The sequence below is a fragment of the Mustelus asterias genome, chromosome 15, assembly GCF_964213995.1.
Source record: "Mustelus asterias chromosome 15, sMusAst1.hap1.1, whole genome shotgun sequence".
In the NCBI taxonomy this organism is placed as follows: Eukaryota; Metazoa; Chordata; class Chondrichthyes; order Carcharhiniformes; family Triakidae; genus Mustelus; species Mustelus asterias.
The window spans coordinates 102,799,816-102,819,916 of record NC_135815.1 but is presented as its reverse complement, the minus strand read 5'-3'; the positions used below and the strand labels follow the sequence as shown (position 1 = coordinate 102,819,916).

Sequence of the window (20,101 nt, the reverse complement as noted above, 5' to 3'; positions counted from 1 at the left end):
TTGCTAAGTTTCTAAGCTAACCCTGCTTTGCAGTTATTATTCAGGAACCTCTGCTTCAGTGATGGGGTCAACACATTTAGTCTGACTGCCTTGTGTATGAAAACTGAAAAGTGCAGCAGCACCACTGGCTAAAGTGGCGATATGAAGGGCTAATGATTCTGTTATTGTAAGCTACTGTTTATTCTGCCCTTAGTTGACCCTACTGTGAGAAACGTGTTTTGTTTAGCTTGATGGCAAATATCAATCTTCCTGAGACATTAGCTAAAGTCCCATGGACAGAAATCAAAGTCACATTTGTGACTAACTGTGCTTGCAGTAATTATTGCTGCCTGCGCTGTAGAATCCACCTCCACTTAAACAGAGTTCACCGCACAGGAGCAAAGATTATCACAATCATTTTTGTATAAAAGTGTCTCTGGAATAGAGACAAACATAATTTAACTTCCATGTCTCAAGTTTGCTGTTGGCATGTGAAGGTATAAATGGTGGCTTTCATGCAGAATTGTTTGTTACAACCTCACTGGTCAACACTTAAAATAGGAGCAAAGTCTCTGTTATATAGAACATTACAGCGCAGTACAGGCCCTTCGGCCCTCGATGTTGCTGTCTCTGGTTTGGCACTCTGATAGTTTCTGTTTTCAATTTATTATGAAACTATTTATGATTGAGCTACAAGATATTAACTGTTGCATTTACTTGCATTTACTTGGATTCCAATATGGACCAAGAATTCACAGCTAGTTCAATATATGCAAAATCTTAGCTTTAATCCTCTAAATGTTTGGTCACTTCTGCAGTTAGAATTAACCTGTTATAAAATAATTGCTATTCAACACTACCCTGCTTTGGTAGAACCTACACTCCTGACAGTTTAGGGATTGTATTGAATGAGATCAGGAAAGCAAAACAAAGGTAAAGTTCACACATTGGTTACTTTGGTTTTAATGTCTGAGACCTGGTTTTAACCATGTGCCAGTTTTCATCAGACAAGTGATGAAAACCATTCAAAGGCTCCCGCTGCAGCAAGAAAGAGTCCGCTGTGATTTTGATTCCAGCCCCATCTCAATCATGCCGGTTAACTTCACGTTGCCTTGAGAAGCTGAGTAACTGGAGTTAGTGAGTTCGAGAGATCGCTCGCCAAGCCCAGATAAACAGGAGAAGGAGGAGGTTGGCTAGTGGGAACTCTCAGGCTTTCATATCATCAGGGGTTTGGAGCAGGGACTTGGGGGGTGGGAGTGTTGCATTATCAGGGACTGGAGCAAGGTGAATGTCACAGTAACTTCATTGCCGTGTTAATGTAAGCCTTACTTGTGACTAATAAATAAACTTTAAACTTTTTTTGGCCATCATGTCTGTGCCAGCTATCATGCACCTGTCTATTTTGATCCTATTTTCCAGCACTTGGTCTGTAGCCTTACGTTACAGCTTCCCTGTCTCACTCACCCATGACAGCTTTTGCTTATATTTAAAATACCCCAAAAGAGGAGACTTTAGTTTAAAGTTTACAAAATGGACAACAGCAGGAAGTTTAGAAAGAAATTCAATTTAGTTCAGATGCTGTACTGTTTTCATCCTACTCAACGGAAAATGGGAAGTAGCAAATTAATAACAGGGAAAAAGTAGAAATTTGAAAAACAAGAAGGAGAAATAGGATAATGGAAAATAATTTAAAGGAATTGGAAGAAACCGACAGTAATCAGGAAAAAGCAGATAACCAGTGAAAAGAACATGAGAGAAACAGTTTTGAGAAATGTGGGCTGCTCCCATTCCATTTTTCAAAGGTTCTGCCTCATGCATCGGACCTCTTGCTTCTGAACCTGCCTTGTAAACAATTAGACTGTTTAATTTAAGCACAATGAAATATACAGCAGGTTCCCAAACCTTAAAACAAACCAGAAACATCTGGAACTACTCAATAGAGCAGACAAGATCTCGGAAGAAACAGAAATCAGACTGAGCATTTCAACACGAAGATGAGTCCTGAGATCTAACGCTCTTGGATCTGAAACTTTTGACTGACTTCTGTTGCTCCACAGATGCTACTTGACCTGCTGAGTGTTTGCAGATCTTTTATTTTTAAACTGTATGTTAAGTTATATGACTCCCAGTTTTTAATGCCCATGCTTCTGGCCCAGCTTGTATATCTAACCCCCCCTCCTGCCTGCACCCTCTGAGATAGTTCCAAGGAGGTTAGAACCTTCAGAAAGGAGTTTGAGGATTAGGATAAAGAGGCGAGTTATAACTCCATACCCAACAAGACCCATATGCTAGGTGGACTAAAGCACCACTCTTCACTCCAATGGGAGGTGAGGATGAAAGGAGAGGCGAAGAAAGGCAGAGAAAATGGGGGAAAGATGTATGTAAAAAGATGTGTGAAACAAGTTAAGAAAATGTGCAAGAGGAAGATACAATTGACGTCACAATCAGATCAGTCACGATCATATTAGATGGCAGAGCAGGCTCGAGGAGCTGAGTGGTCTCCTACTGCTGCTAATTTGTAGTGAGAGATATGGAGAGAGAGGAAATAGAAGACTGAGAAATTATATGGACAGAAATATAGAGAGAATCTTGAAAATTAGACAAACGCAGAGAATTGCAAACAGGAGAAGTAGCGATGGACAGACAGCATTGCAAGAATGGAGAGGCCATTCCATTTCGGTATCCTGTCCTGGGAGATGAATGAGTTAAAAACACATTAGCACCATATTGTATCAGTACCAGCACTGGTCCTATGGTCACATTACTTTTAATCACAGGATCTTTCCATGTGACTCAAACAATATAGCTCTGTGCAAAATTATTAATAGACCTCTGAACAATTTAAGTGACCTTGATGTTTAAAGAAAAACGTAAGTGAAGCCCGTAGGTGAGACTAATTGTAGCAGAAGGCACTTTCTCCTTGTTGATCTGCAAAGACTGATCCTACAGTTCGTTGCCAATGTGCTCATTCCAGCCATGAACAAAACAAAGAGATCAGGTTTACTTTTCTACTGTTCCACTTGAAACACTTCTGGTATATTCTTGCATTATAATCACTGAACACTATCACACAAGACCCTATAACAGTAAAACGGGGCCAAACTGCAGGTCCTCAGTTTTAGTCTAAACATGAAGTTTAACTAATTTCAATGTAGTGTTTAATTATTAGCCATGTTTCTCTGATTTTAGGTCGAATCTATAAAACAGGCCATTCGGCCCAAATGGTTTCTTGGCTGATGTTTTGTTGTTTGTGTATCTATGGAACACTTTCCTATTTTTCTTTTTGATTTTTTCACTTCATACTTCCTCTTTAATTTTCTTCTTAAACCCCTTTCTTGAGCTAATAATGTACCATTTATTGTTCTCTCCTTTTTCTTGAAATTCAGTTTTACACTCCTTTGTTTAACCACACTTAGTTAGTTTATTTGTTTTGTCCTGATTCTGCAATCTCTACCAATATATGGTGGTGAGGCTGTTACACTAAATCTCCATGTCCGTAGGTCTGCTACCGACTCACCTGATGTTTACCTGCCTTCTGACATCAATTGGCAGTATTGTCGTCACATTTCTAAAACAATGTAGCCTTCAACAGAGTGACAGTTTGATTAAAAATCGGTCAGGCTTGTATGAAGAAACAGTAAACGGAGAAAACATAAAATATGTTTGTTTTTATTTGTGTTTGAAGATATTTTTTATCTTTCTTAGGAATCAGAATTTCTCTGCTTGGAGTTGGATGAGACCAAAGTGAATCAACTCCTGAAAAAACTAACAGAAATCGAAGAGAACATCGGTGCACTAAGTTACACCAATTGATGTTGAAGGAGATAATAAACGGAACAGATGATGGTGCCAATAACCAACACGACCCCTAAAGATCCCAGAGGATGATGGAATATATGCATTATCTGCATTGGTTATCGAATGGTTGGAAGTGCAGTGCAATTCTGAATTTACTTAGCAACAGCCTTTTATCTCAACACCGTCCCAAAACTAACAATGTATGTATGCCTCACTAACTCCTTCCTCGCCATCTGTTGTTTTTGCAGTAAATGGTGTGTTCAGGATACAGCTTTTAATTTGATATTTTTCACTTAAACCCTTTAGTTGTTTCGAACATGAGTTTTGATTCAACTCAGTTGAAAATGTAATTTTCTTTCCCTTGCCTATTGTAAAGAGGCTGAACAGAAATTAGTTTGGACAGTCTCAACTCATTTCTCTATGAAATCTTGTAGACAAAATTAACATTAACTGGATAATTATATTCAGACTATAGGGATTTGAGAGAGAGTACACTGGGATCAATGTTGGGGCAGTATTGATTGTGTTAATTGGCCCAAGCTGTGACCAACCTAGAGAGGTTTTATATTTCGTCAAGTCCAAACATCACTTTTCCCCCTCTCCTTCAGTCTCCGTTACTACAGTATTGTAGGTTGCTGATCCACATGAGACTGTTCTTGGAGTTTTGATATGACTGGTATAAAAATACAAGACAGCCTTCATTACAGAGGCATAGTAATGAAGGAAAATTATTTCACCGTGAAAATATATAATTTTCTTGGTTTCCTTCTGGGTTTTTTCAAAAGTAAAGTTCAATGCTCTGTGTTTATATTATTTCAAACAATGTCAAGGATATGATCTCAATAAATGCATGGAAATACATCCTAATCTTTGAATTCTATTACTTATCACTGATCAAAACAACTATTTCATCATTGGGTTAATAGTCTACAATGTTGTGGTGCTATTTAATATAGAGTCATAAAGACGAGAAGATTCCAGATGGAATATGAAATTGAATGGAATTATAAAATTTGCCATTCCCTTTTCCACCCAGCCTTGAATTCAGTTCCATGCCAAAAGCCTTCAGAAAATCAATAACCAGCATTTATTCCTGGATATGGATGGAAGAGATTTGTTATAGTTTCAAGTGCATTAAAGTGATAGCCATCTAGAGACCTAATGATCTGATATTTGTATTTACAGTAAAGTTATTTAACTGAATAAAAAGTACTCTGTTTCAGGGTATGACTACAGAACATTTATCTATTTAGATTTATTTTGGAAGTATCTACGAAACAGCAAATATGAGATATTGGAGATCCTGACTTCTCCTTACTCAGATTCTGTTGTATCCATTTTTGTCAGCCCAAATTCTACACCGTGTGCACAAAGGTTGTTGAAAGCTACATTCCCCACAGTCACTGTTACATGATAAGTCGCATTAACTTCAAAATCTTGTTATAAATTATTTGTTTTCACAAAAATGAGATTCTCCAATAGTCTGTTATTTGCACAGGAGGCTATAAATGAGATCTATTAAGTCACTGAGTGCAGCTGCTATATAAGGTTGAGAGGACAAGGAGAGATACTGTTGATTTTAAAACTAAATGTTGCTGGAGATTTGCAGCTTACTGTTTAGAGATTTATTAAATACACATTTTCCTTTTATAATCTAGATGGTAGCATTATTAATGCTGTAAGATTAAAATTGGGAATAATTGAGCTTCTCCGGAGGTTGAGTGAGTTTATCCAGTGGATAGTTGAACCTTTCGCATCAGGAGGATCCTGGATTTGATTTCTATCTCTTGGAGCTGTCCTGAGTCATGTTACAATCCCAGTTGGTCTTACTGCTGGATGGGAAGATTCCAGAATGGAACCCTGGCTCAAAAGATCATAACTTTTAATTTAAATGCGGAGGAACAGTCACAGACTGTTAATAAGTTTTAACAACCAAAAAAATTATTAAAAATTAGAAGTTTGATGGTTCAATATTCCTTTCTCCTCCACCCCCGCCCCAGCTCCACAAATGTATACAGTTTTCAACAGTAACACCCCACTCTGAATAAAATGGCCAATGCCACTTGACAGATCTTCTATGGATTTCTAATCTCAATCCCCCAGATGATTGTCACATGAGCGTTTCCAAACTCCGCTTCCAAAAAGTCACACTTTAAAATCTTCTTTCAAACAATACGTTCCATCAGCTGTTTTCACTGAAAGTCCACTGCAGGTTTTTCAACTACCCTTTCAAATAAAGCTTCCACTCTACTTTTAACAAGGAATCCAGCACCAGGTTTCCACCTCTTCTTTGAGATTTCCTGTGTCTTAATGCTTTTACACAAACTCGGGTTCTCAGTCCCCAACAGAATACTATTGCTTCAAACACTGGAAATACGGACACAAAACCTTTTGAGTGCTTCAGATGTGTGGCTTGCCTTAATCAATCTCATCAGCTCTTCTCTCCCTAGGTCTGACTTTGACTTCCTTAAGCAGTATCCTGTTCCAAAAGGAGGTTCCTCTTCATTCCTTCAACTTCAGACTTCTTGGAAACTTCTCTTCATTTTTCTAGTTTCCTTAGCTTGCTAGCTATTCTTTATGATTCCTGCACTTGCTTTCTTAAGCATTACTTCATGGTATGGCCTTTCTTCTAGCAAAGCTGAGAGAGATAATCCCTCTCTAGCTTTCTAAAACTAACTGTTAATGTATTCAGTTAAAACTACATTCAAAAAGCACTCTACCCTAAAGGTGCCCCTGGTTGCTAAGCAATGACTTTATGCTTCTCCCAGCGTGTTTACTTTTCTTGCTATAACCCTCTCTAAGCACAACCGTAGCACAATTTTATCTGAAACCAAAAACCCCTAGATGCAAACACCTTTGTCTAGCATAAATCTTAACTATAGGTTTACCCTTCTTTACACAGAAAAACTAAATTAAATCTATTTAAATATAACATTTCTAATATTTAATACAAATATAGATCACTTAAAACTACCCATTTTCCTGACAGTCAGCTGATTGGGCAAATACAAGGGAAACCACAGTTGGAACTTTTAGCCAGATGTTTCCCTCTGATTAGCATTGTGTAGCTGTTGAGGAAGGACAAGTGGTGTCCCATGATTAAATATTCTGCTAGCAATCTTGATAAAGGCTTTTTAACAGGGAGGGTGATTCCCCTCCACTTGCCCATCCCCTTCTTCCCAGAAGGTTTTGCCAGGTGATTGGTATGTCGAAATCTACCTCACTAAAAAGGACCTGAAAAAGTTTGACATGATGCAAAGGTCTCCCTGAAATATTAACTTGCTTTTACCCAACAGATGCCAAGCAATCTTGTTAGCATTTTAAGGTTTTCTATTTGTTTCTTGTTCCAGTTTTTGCAAAATCTTTATGGCGGTCCTGTTTATGAGCCTTCCATTAACACCAGTTGTGTTCCCAAGGCTGATAATTAAACTTGACGTTAACTAAAGAAGTTTGTTAATCCTCCAATAGCAATCCTCTGGTGTGGGGTGAATTGACTATTATAATGTGTTTTTATTAATGTATTCTTTCATGGGAAGTGGGTATTGCTGGCATTTATTGCTCATCCCATGATGGCTTTGCTTTGATTTGTTGTGGAATGATTGTTTATAGATTTCTGTTTAGTTATTTAACCAGAACAGATGAGGAATAAAATAAAATGCTCTTTAATAATTTCACAAGCTCCAAAAATACAAATGCTGTATCATCAAATGCTGTCCTGATTTTAAAAAAATTAATGAGTCTTGTTTGGGGGAATTATTTGCCAATTAATCCAACTTTTGTAGATGTTTAAATCAGTTTGCAGGATTGCAGGTATTATTGAAAAAGCACAAACTGCAGAGTGGCCAGACTGACTTTAAACACAATAGATCATGCCTCACAAATCTACTGGAATTCTTTGGGGAGGTACATTGGGTTAAAAGGTGTAATTTATTATCAGAAGGCATTTGATAAATTATATTTATCACTTTCTGGACTTGTGGAAGTAATTGAAAAATCCTGTTCTCTATTGAAAGTAAAGGTAAAGTTTATTTTTTAGTCACAAGTAAGGCTTACATTTACACTGCAATAAAGTTACTGTGAAATTCCTCTGATCACCAAACTCTGGCGCCTGTTTGGGTCAATGCACCTAACCAGCACGTCTTTCAGACTGGGGGGGGAAACCAGAGGAAACCCACGCAGACACGGGGAGAACGTACAAACTCCACACAGACATTGACCCAAGCCAGGAATCGAACCCAGGTCCTTGGTGCTGTGAGGCAGCAGTGCTAACCACTGTGCCACCGTGCCACCCAATAACCACACACTTTCTAAACCTATCTTTCAAATCCTTGTTCGGAAATAAATAACTATCTGTTAAGCCTTGTTTTTAAAATCGTTCACTAATAATTTGTTGCGCAAACTTTTTAGTGCCAGAAAACTTTTGATCTTTCATTTCCTTCCGGTCCTGATATTTGAATCTTCCACAAACTTGGATCAGCTTTCATCAAAATTGCAGTTGGATTGGATCCTCAGCCACCACTCACCACGTGAAGGAGCAGCGCTCCAAAAGCACGTGATTCCAAATAAATCTGTTGGACTTTAACCTGGTGTTGTGAGACTTCTTAATGTGCCAACTTACACTGAAAGACTTTCCAGCAGAGGTGACTGGATATGGTTCTGAGGCAGGAGTTCTAATTTTGCTTTTTCTTATCAATGATGCTGAGTTTCTTCACTGATTCTTTTGACCGTTCTTGGTCCTTGAATGTCACACCTCTACAGCTCAGCAGTATGGCAGTTGTTTGTACAGTTCCAGGAGGAATTCTTTGTTTCTTCATTGTTATTTCTGGTTACGTTTTGGTGGATTTCCTACTTGCAGTTAAAGCTGAAATGTTTCCTGATGCATGTTTATTGACATCCATTAACATAGTGTCCATGGCCCACTTAAACAAGGCGAAAGACTTTGCAGACCGCCTACCAGACCCTATCCCACCCACTTTCACATGCCACCACAAAAAAAAATCCATCAGAATTAATGGGAACTTAGAGATATTTCACTCCTTTCTCATTACTCAATGTAATACATTTCTATTTATTTTTAATTCAGTATAAGTAAATTAATTTTTCTCGGCATGAAATATAAACATTTTTGTTATAAATCTTAATACCACAAGAGAATACGTTTATTTATTCTAATATAAAATTCATATCAAACAAGATCAGCAACAACACAAATCTTGATTGGAAAATTATATCATTGATTCTTGCGCTCATGATGATTTGTGTCAGGTATGTGGGAGCCAGGCGGTGTGATATTATGCGAGTGGTGGGGATGTGAGTTCCACCCTGTTCTCTTCTATGGCCTTGGCAGTGGCATTACGCCTCAGTAACTCGCACTTTGGATCACCAGTGGTCCGCACACCATACTTTGAAAACCACTGCCATTAAAGGACACCAAATGTTCTCTAGATCTGCTCTATGACACCAGTAAAGGACAGGAAGTTTTCACAATTGAGTTCACTTTTTATGCTGCAATGTGAACCATCTAATCGGTATCCACTTTCCAAATAGTGCCCCCATTACCTTGTCTGTAAGTGTCTTGAGCAGTTTACAGTCATTATTTGAACAGTTTATTAGTTCCTAAAGCAAAGCTAGAATAATTATTTCACACGTTTTTTTTCCATACAGCACACAGTACATGGGCAAATCCCACAAAATACAGAATTAAAGTAGTTTATTTATCACCAGTAAGGCTTACATTAACACTACAATGAAGTTACTGTAAAATTTCCCTAATCGCCACTGTCCGGTGCTTGTTCGGGTCAATGCACCTAACCAGCACATCTGAAGAACGTATATGGCTTTTTGCCATACCAGGGGCTGACCAGCAGTACCTACACACTCCTGTTTAGTATCCGTACAGCGAGAAGTACTTTACATGAACACAAAGTTTGGGGTGTTATAGCTCGAATTTAATAAGGCAGATACTCTGCCGAACTTGATGTCTACCTTTGCTTTGTTTCAGCATCAAGTTGAACTCTGGCACAAGATTAAAACGTGCTTATGAATGCATTGATATCAGAGTAATAGTATATAATGCAATGTGAGTTGAAGACGGGGCTTGATTTGACACCAGAATGAAATGGAACTTGCTGTAACATACCAGCTCCTCCAAAAATCAAACTGTTTGTTTTTAACTTTAACCTGGCATTGAGTGTCCAGTCCTGGTAAATTAACTCCAGTGTTTGCAGTACTCCAGCACTAAATAATTCAATCTCTGATTAATCCTACCACAGCTTTTACAAGGGCATTGCTTTGTATACCAATTAAATTACACGGACAAAAGAGTCGATTATTCAGTTGAAATGAAACCTAGGCCACGTACGCAGCACCACATGTCGCCAAGGCAGTGTTCCCATGCTGTAAAAAAACACTTTGAATTTTTTACATCATTTAAATGGGAAAAAGATGAGTGAAAAGTTAAATTTCTATCAGTCTAAGGGGGTTGCCTCTAAATCTTTATACACCATTAAAACATCTATAGTCATTAAACATCAACATTCAGCCAGGTTAGTGTGGTTTAGTGCCAGCCTTCAGTAGATTTGAAGCGAGTTGTGCTGTGCAGTTTCAGCAGGTGGATTTGACCCATAATAACACTCTATTGTGTGTGGTACTGTGGTCCTAAGATATTGACCAAAGACAGTCCTCTGTCCACAAAAAGGGAAGAAATCAGTGGGATTGGTCCCTGTGGGCTGTTCTTATGTAAGGACAGCACAGCATTGCACAACCCAAGGGGCAGAACCTTCTCTTGAAAATTATTACTTGGGGAAAGAGACAAAGTACATTTTTGGGTATTGACTACATTTTCAGTGGTGTTTAAATACTGAGCATCAAAGAACTATTGAAAAATGCAGAGGATGCCTAAGGAACGGTTGTACTGTGTTCCTAAAAAGAGGGCAACATGTGTAAGAAATAATGATACCTTGGGATTTCCCGACTATACTCTGATTTTTTTTTTATTTATTCGCTGGCTGGCCAGCATTTATTGCCATCCCTAGTTGCCCGAGGGCAGTTGAAAGTCAACTGCATTGCTGTGGCTCTGGTGTCACATGTAGGCCAGACCAGGTAAGGATGGCAGATTTCCTTTCCTAAAGGACATTGGTGAACCAGATGGGTTTTTTCCGACAATCGACAATGGTTTCATGGTCATCAGTAGATTCTTAATTCCAGGTATTTTTTATTGAATTCAAATTCCACCACCTGCCATGGTGGGATTCAAACCTGGGTCTCCAGAACATTTGCTGAGTTTCTGGATTAATAGTCTAGAGATAATACCACTGGGCTATCGCACCCCCTGATTGATTGAACTGGTTTGACATTACAAATGACAAGAAAGAAACAGTAGTTAAAATTATTATAACTTTTTTAGGACATGTTTCTGTCAGTTCCAGCACCCTAGGGTTCACACTAGAGGACTAATAATTCTTGTTAAACAAAAACTTGTACTGTCCTCCAAGTGCAGTTGTTGTGGGTACCTTTTTGTTATAAACTGGTCTTGCATGTAGAACATTATCAATTAGAAGAAGGATAAAATCATTCATTTAAAGTTTAGCAATATTCTACTGTTTAATTGAGTTGAACATTTCCAATATTAATAAGAAATAAAATACAAATGCTGGGAATCTGAAATGGATCAGAGAATCTAGGAGGTCTGAAGAAGCTCCCAATCCCATCACTAAATGTTAACCTACTCAAGCCACACACAAAATTACAGGTAGAATCTTTTACCAATCTGGTTTAGTTTTCCTAATGTCCTTTTATTTATTTAAATAACGTCATTTTTAAATTTTCTGATTAAAGGAGAGGATGTGATAGTTCAGAATGAACCAGTTTGAAGTGTTGGCACCTGTCATCAGAAGACAGGCATGAAGTTGTCTATTGGATTGCAATACTAACATTGTGCTTTGTCTTCATCCTCAAGACAACCCCTATTTCGTCAATGTTTCTCTTTCATTTTCCTTCACGAGGTTACTCACGTGGTGAGACTGGAGGACTTTTCTTTACATTTTCTGCCAATCACAGTTTAAAGTCCATTAACTTCTGATTTCACACTTCAAGGTAGATTTAAAAAGGGAAGGTTGAATATCAGTCAAAAAGCTAAACAGATGGATCATTGTAAAAGCTTATCTGGTTCATTGATGTCCTTTAAGGAAGGAAATCTGCTGTCCTTACCTGGTCTGGCCCACAAGTGACTCCAGAACAACAATGTGGTTGACTCTTAAATGCCCTCAGAAGGAGCCTAAAAACTCTTAAATCACTGCTTTCTGTGGACAAGGGACATGGTCCATGTCCACAAAAATGGATAAAAAATGGAGTCGGACAAATTGAAAGGAGGGTTGTAGGGACAGTCTCGCTAACTGGACAAGGGAGGAAGCCTCCCAAATGGTGTAATATTCTATGTTACAGACTTCAGTGAAGTGGAGGAAGGCATGGATGAGATTAAGCGATAATGAAAGCATTGATTTGGGTTATGGGGCGGGACTTTACGGCCTCGTTCGTTCCAAAACTGTAAAATCCCACCCGAGGTCCACAGACCTTTCCATTGTCCGCCCCTTGCCCGCGCAGATTTCTGTGGCAGGCGGGGTGGTAAAATTCCAGCCATAGTGTCAGAGATGTAAGCTAAGTGTAGAGGTGGTGTGGAGGTGGCAATAAGTGCTGCAAGTGATGGAAAGGATGTGTGTGTGAAGCTCAGTTCAGCATTGAAGATGATATAAAAGTTACAGGTGGTTTTCTTCAGTTTGAGTCTTACCAGGAATAGAGTCAATAGCAGCGCTGATGGGGAACTGAAAATGATAAGTCAGCTGTGGGAAAATTTGAGTCATACGGGGCTTGATGTTAGACAGGCACTCACTGTACGTAAGAGGTGGTGGATTAATGAGGTAGTGGAAAGTCAGTAGTTTGTGACATCATCAACTCTTGTGGGAAAATTAAACTGTATAGAAGCTGTTCTAACTTTCTAGATGAATCTCCTTTCTTGTTACAGTAGAATTTACTGTTGCATCTCCAGTTAGAGGAAGGAAATATGTTAAAAAGGTGATACTGATTTTTATGCTACTCTTTTTAGCATCATTCAGAGCTAGAAGCAGTTCAACATCCTTTGGCTGTTTCGAAAGTTGCTCTAACTGACTCATGAATTCTTTCAGAAGACAATGATGCATTCGCCAAAGTATTAGCAGCTCTATTACATGAAAGAGGGAATTAAATTAAGACATTTAACAAAAAACATTTAAAACCTTTTCACAAAACAATAACTTAATGAATACTAACAGTAGAATTAACAAAATAATATAAAGATGAAAGTAAGTGAGTCTGCACAGAAATTTCTTAATTATAACACAGACAAAATATTTATCTTCCAGAAAGGAAAATTCCACCTTGTGCCAAAAACATTACTTGTTCATTTTAAGTAATGCAGAACTTGGCAAATACAACACATTCCATTTACTGACTCACCAGAACTCTAAATTTAGTCTTTTTTCTTGATGGATCTATACACTACAAATGGTCAAATAAAAATAGAATTGTTTCTGTCACTGGTAAATACAGTAAATGACAAAACAATCTGTGCCATTTAATTGCTCAAACACACATCAATTATTTTTTTCTAAAACAGTGGATAAATTAAGAGCAGCGACCAAAACCTTGGTTCAGTGTAAAATGCATTTTCAACATGGAGAGTTTAGGGAGAGAATTCTTTTGGTTTCCCCTGAGGGAAATTCTGGCTCATCCAAGACTGGATATTGGACAACCATTTCTAATATCAGCTAACACGAGGAGTAGGAAGAGATGTTCAGCCATTCTGTGAGAATTGGATTGAGAGAGCAGGACATGGATCTCATGGACAGGATGAATTCAGAGTGGGAATGAGGATGGTGCGGGAGAAGCGAGAGAAAGATGTTGGGTGGGATTTTCCAGCCGCACTGACCCCGAAATCGGAAAATCCCGCCTGAGGTCAAGGGACTTTTTCATGGTCCATCCCTCGCCTGCTACAATTCCCATGGCAGGCAGAATAGGAGAATGCGCCCTGTGGACTTAATGTTCAGTAAGAAGTCTCACAACACCAGGTTAAAGTCCAACAGGTTTATTTGGTAGCAAATACCATAAGCTTTCGGAGCACTGCTCCTTCGTCAGATGGACATCCATCTGACGAAGGAGCAGTGCTCCGAAAGCTTATGGTATTTGCTACCAAATAAACCTGTTGGACTTTAACCTGGTGTTGTGAGACTTCTTACTGTGCTTACCCCAGTCCAACGCCGGCGTCTCCACATCATGACTTAATGTTCAAGCAGAGGAAATCTGAAAAGGATTGTTTTAGTAGCTGATTCATAGAATCCTTACAGTGCAGAAGGAGACTATTCGGCCCATCGAGTCTGCACCGACCACAATCCCACCCAGGCCCTATGCCCATAACCCCACAAATTTACCCTGCTAATCCCCCTGACATTAGGATCACTTTAGCATAGCCAATCAACCTAACCCGCACATTTCGATGGTCTCGAGCTTAATGGTAATTAAGTTCACAAGCTTCTTGCATGTGTTAGAAGTGAGGGTAGAGGGAGCAGGGAAGGAGACTTGATAGTGGGGAAAATAAGCTGGAATTATATTTTCTCTCCAGAATATTCCTGGAATAGTGAGCAGTTTAAGCAGAAAACTAGCACTAAATGTGTTTTGACCAGAATTAGTGATGATAGGATAAATCAGTTGTGGGCCAGATAGATTGAAATATGCACTCCTTGGATTGAAGGGAGTGAGATAGGGACCGTGCCATCGAGATCGACAAGAATGTGAAAGTAAAGATTGCGCTGGAAGGACACCAAAGTTGAATGTGAGAGAGAAGTTCAGCAGATTGACAGTTGAGAAGTATTATGTCAAGTCGAGGGAGACGGTATGAGAATTGGGGTTTAGAAACTGCAGTTGTAAATGGTTTCGGGAAGCGTTGTCCCAGGAACACATATGAAAGGAATTGGGATTTGAAAAGGGCTGAGAATGTGGAGGGTGAGGAAAGCAGGATGTTTCAACCCAACGTACTAAATCTATCATCTCTGTTTAGTCTGCTGATTTTGTATTATCAATTTGCTGGAATAAACTTTAAAATGTGAAAGCTTTCTCCCAATAAGGTTTTCCCCTTTGCTCTAGTTATGTTAGTCTGAGCTATGTATCTAATCTTGTGACAGGAATTGAGATGGTTCACTTGATTCCAGTGCCTTGAAGTGAGGGATGATGGGAAATCTATCATTGGTTCCACCCTTTATCACAGTAAGAAATATATAAACTATAAGAAATTGGAGCTGGAAAAGGCCATTCGGCCCATCAAGCCTGCTCCACCAGTCAGTAAGATCATGGCTGATCTTCCACCTTTACTGCATTGTCCCTGCATCCCTTAATTCCCTTAGTATCCTCAATTTTATTGATCTCAATCTTAAATATACTCAAAATCTGAGCATCGACAGACTTCTGGGGTAGAGAATTCCAAAGGACAAACCTCTGAGTGAACTCCTTATCCTGAGACTCTGACTTTAGGTTCTAGATTCCCCAGTCAGGGGTAACAGCATCAACCTGTCATGCCCCTTCAGAATCTAATCTGTTTCAATTAAATCACAGAATCACTTCTCATTCTAAGCTCCAGGAATGTAGGCCTAGTGTACCTAATCTCTCCTCAGTGGATAATCCCCTCATCCCCAGTTTTAGAGTTTGGAGTGTAAGAGTCAATTAATCCTTTAAACCCATATTCTCAAGTTTCGAAATAATTCAAAGTGATAACCCTTATTGGTGACAATGGTTATATTTTATTCAGTAGAAATAAGGCTTGACACATCCTAATCTCTGAGTAGTGATAACAAAGTGGAGCGGAATTATCTTTACCCTCTGGGTGTAAGCGTAATCAACTCTTTAGTCATGCCAGTCAATGTAACACAGCCTCGCTTTCCAAGCTCTGATACCTATCAGCTCATTAACATTGGCTCTTGGGCCAAGGCGAGGAAAACTGGTCTCGGCATCCCGTTATTTTGTTTCAACTCCAGCTCACAAACCGTCTTCTGACATTCTGCTAAGGAGTTTATCGTCTTCTTCCCGCTTAGCGGGAATAGGAATGGGAATAGAGGGATATGGTCCCCAGAAGGGTAGGGGGTTTTAGTTAAGTCAGGCAGCATAGTTGGTGCAGGCTTGGAGGGCCGAAGGGCCTGTTCCTGTGCTGTAATTTTCTTTGTTCTTGCAAACTGCCTATTTTCACACTGTTAGATTTATGTCCAGGTTTACTTTTTGACCTTTTGGTTACTTTTACACCTTGCAGGCCGATTAAACTTTCAGCCAATTAAAGTCCAAACCACAATGATTCATTGTGTCACATTTCAACTGTCTTTACTCAGAGGGCATTACAAGCAGGGTTAAAACTATAGCTGGGTGAAAACATTATCAAATCACCACCAACAAAACCTCTCATTTACAATCAGTCGATTGCGGCAATTCAGTTAGTTTCCAGTAATTCACAAGAAAAACCCATGGATTCTTACACCAGCAATTGATCTGAATTTCACTCCCTCTAAGGCAAATATTTTCTTCCTTAGGTAAGGAGACCATGATTTATTGTTGGAATGTGTAGCTGTGTTCATATCCAGTAAAAATGTGGTTGCTCTGTGATTAAATATTCTGTCAACAATTGCTGCGTAGGTTTGCACGTGAAGAATGTTCTCTTCATCAAGACAGCAAGAGAAATGCGAGTGGAACCGCACCCCTGCATGAGTTTGCTCCTGCAGGAATGTCAGGAATAAAACTAGAAGCACGTTATGATTAATAAATTCTATTGGGTTCATTCAGTAACAAAATAATAACTGAATCCTAGACTTTCCGTGTTTGGCGTCTCTGGAGTGGCTGTTCAGTGGGTCTGAATTTTTAGCTTCTACAGTTTATATCAGTCTCTGGTTGGATTTATGAGCTCAGCTATTACTGTGTGTGTGACTGGAGCAGCTCATCCTGGGTAAAGACTATCTCAGTGATATTTTTACAAAATCAGCAAGGAAATTCTGATGGGGTTATTATTTTTCCTTAGAAAAAATGCCTAAGTACTTTAAACAAAAAGTTATCCCTCAACTTTACCTCCCTCTTAACTTGAAATGTGGAACTTATGTGGGTGTTATGAGTTGATTTGCAAAGATAATGTTTAGCTATGATACCAAGAACAAATCACTAACCATTGTACTAAAGTATTAATCATTACACAATGCCTGCCAATATTCCACCTCTCACAAGAAACTCCCACTAGTTTGTGCATTTCTGGATCAAAGCACTTACCATTCAAAAGCACAAATGTAATATTTGAAATGATACACAATAGCATACTAACAGGAATCAGATTTGTTAACTATGGGTGAAGCAGAACAGAAGCTGTCTTTGTGTTGCCCGTAATGACGTGATCAAATCACTCTAGAGATTAAATTTAATTGAATATAGAAATCTAAACTTTAGCCATGCTATCAGAGAGGATGTTCCAGAACAATAGCAGAATGAGGGACATTTCTGATATGGAAAGATTGGAAAAGCTGACCTTGTTTTTTATAGAGCCAAAAGAAGAAAGGGTTTTGTTATAGATGAGAAGTAACTCTATTTCCAGTGGCAGAGGTAGGAAATAGATTTCAGATGAATACCAGAGGCAAGATGATGAGAATTTGTTTTTTAACACATTAAGTTGCTGTGATTTGGAATGCATTTCCTGAAAGGGCCGTGGAAGAAGATTCAGAAATACATTTTAAAGGAGATTAGATAAATACTTGAAGGGGAGAAAATGGTAAGATTATGGGCAAAGTGAAGGTGAGTGAGATTCATTGGATCATTCTTTCAAAGTGCCAGGACAGGCACAATATCTGAATAGCCTCCCTCTGTATCATTTCACAATACTTAGGGTTGCCAACTGTAATTAAATTAATCCTGGAAGTTTCATCACATGACTTGCCTGCATACCCCAGCAATCATTCAGACAGCACATCCATCCTTATGGAATGCTGTCACCCTACGCCAATTACCCAATTGGATGCCTTTCAGTCAAAGAGCCAATGTTTTCCCAGTCTCAATATTTTTGTATCTGGTAAAGAAAAATGTTCAAAGAAAGTGACAAAAGAAACAACCTTTTTTAGTTTCCTCTTGATTTTTCTCCAGAGTATCATACAGCTGTGGAAATGCTGGAAAATCTCTGCCCCCAACCCCGATGCTTCATTTCTCTGCTGTGTTCTGGCATTCATCTCATATCTAAAATGTGAAATAAATTAGAGAAATCTGTCTGCCTTTGCTCCATTTCTGCTTCTGACATTTTGTTGGCATCAGTGTAACAATGCAAATACGAATGATCTTTCTTTCAAAGTGAGTGTTTCTATTGTTTTCTTTAATTAGCTTTCAGTGTTTGTTACAATTTTCATGGAATCATTTGTTACATTTATGCTGTTGATGCATTTGGGACTCAGTGTAACCTGACCTGCTAATGGAATCCTTGATGTGGAGATCCTTGACATTGATCATTTACCTGCAAACACTGCTGTGCTTATTTTTCCATGTTCAACCAGAACTTTTGAAAACTGCCTCGTATAAACTGCCTGTTATATCAGAACCTAATGTTTTACTGCAATGTTGCCCACCTGTCCTGTCTGTCAAATCTAAAGTACAAGCTTGAAATTGGAAATAGAAACAAGACCAATCCCAGTCCTGCAGGTGAGGTATCAGATCTCAATTTCAACACTGAAGATGCTGTCTTTCTCATATCAATGCTCAAATCCTTTGCAAGGGGCAAACTGCACCGACCTGATGTTTTAAATTCAGTCTGAACGCTGCTCTGGGATAGTTTGGCCTGAGGTTGTGGGGAAGTTTCTCATTCAGGCAGCTCCTCCATTACAGTGAGAATGGGCGGAGGTGGGAAACGCTGCAAAAGCTGCAGTTTCTCCAATCTCCTCCAGTCATTCCTGCTTACATCTTGCTTTAATCTTAGTTAAGACTCTCATTACAATAATTAGCTTCCATATATTTGCTCCAACACTCCACAACACAATGCTGCCGTGCTGAAATATACCGAATATTGCTCTCACCAATGGTCAAAGATTCAGGAGCAGGTGCCATGCATTTAGAACCATAGAATCCCTACGGCGTAGAAGGCCATTCGGCCCACCACTTTTCCACCAATTCTCTGAAAGAATATCTTACCTGGGTATACACCTCAGGCTGGCCAATACCCTGCCTTACTGCATAGGACAGGAGGTCAATCCCTTCACATGTTTCTGTGCTTTGACTAACTCTTGGTGCCCGGGTCTCCTCCATGAAAAGTCTGACTAAGGTGTCAGCATTGAGAAGACAAACTGCCTTCTCCTGCGTCTACCCATACCCTCATCTATCGCCTCCCACTTCAATCTTCAATACATATGTCAGCTCTGCTTTCCTCTGAATTGAACCCCTTAAACATGTTTCAATTTAACAAATGTTTTAAAGAAACCATTCTCTGGGGTGGCACGGTGGTTAACACTGCTGCCTCATAGTGCCAGGGTTCAATTCCCGGCTTGTGTCACAGTCTGTGTGAAGTTTGCACGTTCTCCCTGTGTCTGCGTGGGTTTCCTCCGGGTGCTCTGGTTTCCTCCTACAGTCCAAAGATGTGCAGGTTAGGGTGATTGGTCATGCTAAATTGACCCTAGTTTTGGGGGGATTAGCAGGGTAAATATGTGGGGTTACAGGGATAGGGTCTGGGTGGGATTATTGTCGATGCAGGCTTGTTGGGCTGAATGGCCTCTTTCTATACTGTAGTGATTCTATGATATCTAACTTCTTTTCTATGCCAAAATGGCCAAAGGCTCCTGAATCTTGGCTACTCTGATATATTAACTGACATACAGTGGCTTGAGTTGAGATTCCGACTCTGGCTTGACACAAAAACACTCATCAGATGGAACTCAAATTTTTGAAATGAAAACAGAAAATGCTGGAAATATTCAGAAAATCAGGGTGAGGAGAGAAACTAGCTGAATTATACAGGGTGCCATGGTCACTTTGGGGTCTCAATTGGCCCACTAATAGCAGGTCACCATCGTTACTCTGCTGGGGCAGATGGGTAGACTGTGGGCAGGCTGCCTCGCTGAATTTAACATGCAACCCCCCACCTTACTTTCAAACTCACCAGCAAATACGATTCAGATCTGTGACCTTTGGTTTGATTCATTATTGTCACATATATTAGTATACAGTGAAAAGTATTGTTTCTTGCGCGCTAAACAGATTCATTTTTGAACAAGCCCCTTTATGAATATTTGATAAATGAGCAGCG

At 39.3% G+C, this 20,101-nt stretch overlaps 1 protein-coding gene across 1 annotated transcript in view; it reads left to right on the top strand.

Annotated features, from left to right (window-relative positions):
- commd1 (copper metabolism (Murr1) domain containing 1) overlaps positions 1-4,633 on the top strand; it is a 118,196-nt gene extending 113,563 nt beyond the window's left edge. The window contains exon 3 of the mRNA XM_078230458.1: positions 3,685-4,633. Coding sequence (XP_078086584.1) covers positions 3,685-3,792 — 108 coding nt within the window. The 3' untranslated portion in view covers positions 3,793-4,633. The remainder of the gene's footprint in view (positions 1-3,684) is intronic.
- The last annotated feature ends 15,468 nt before the right edge of the window (positions 4,634-20,101 follow it).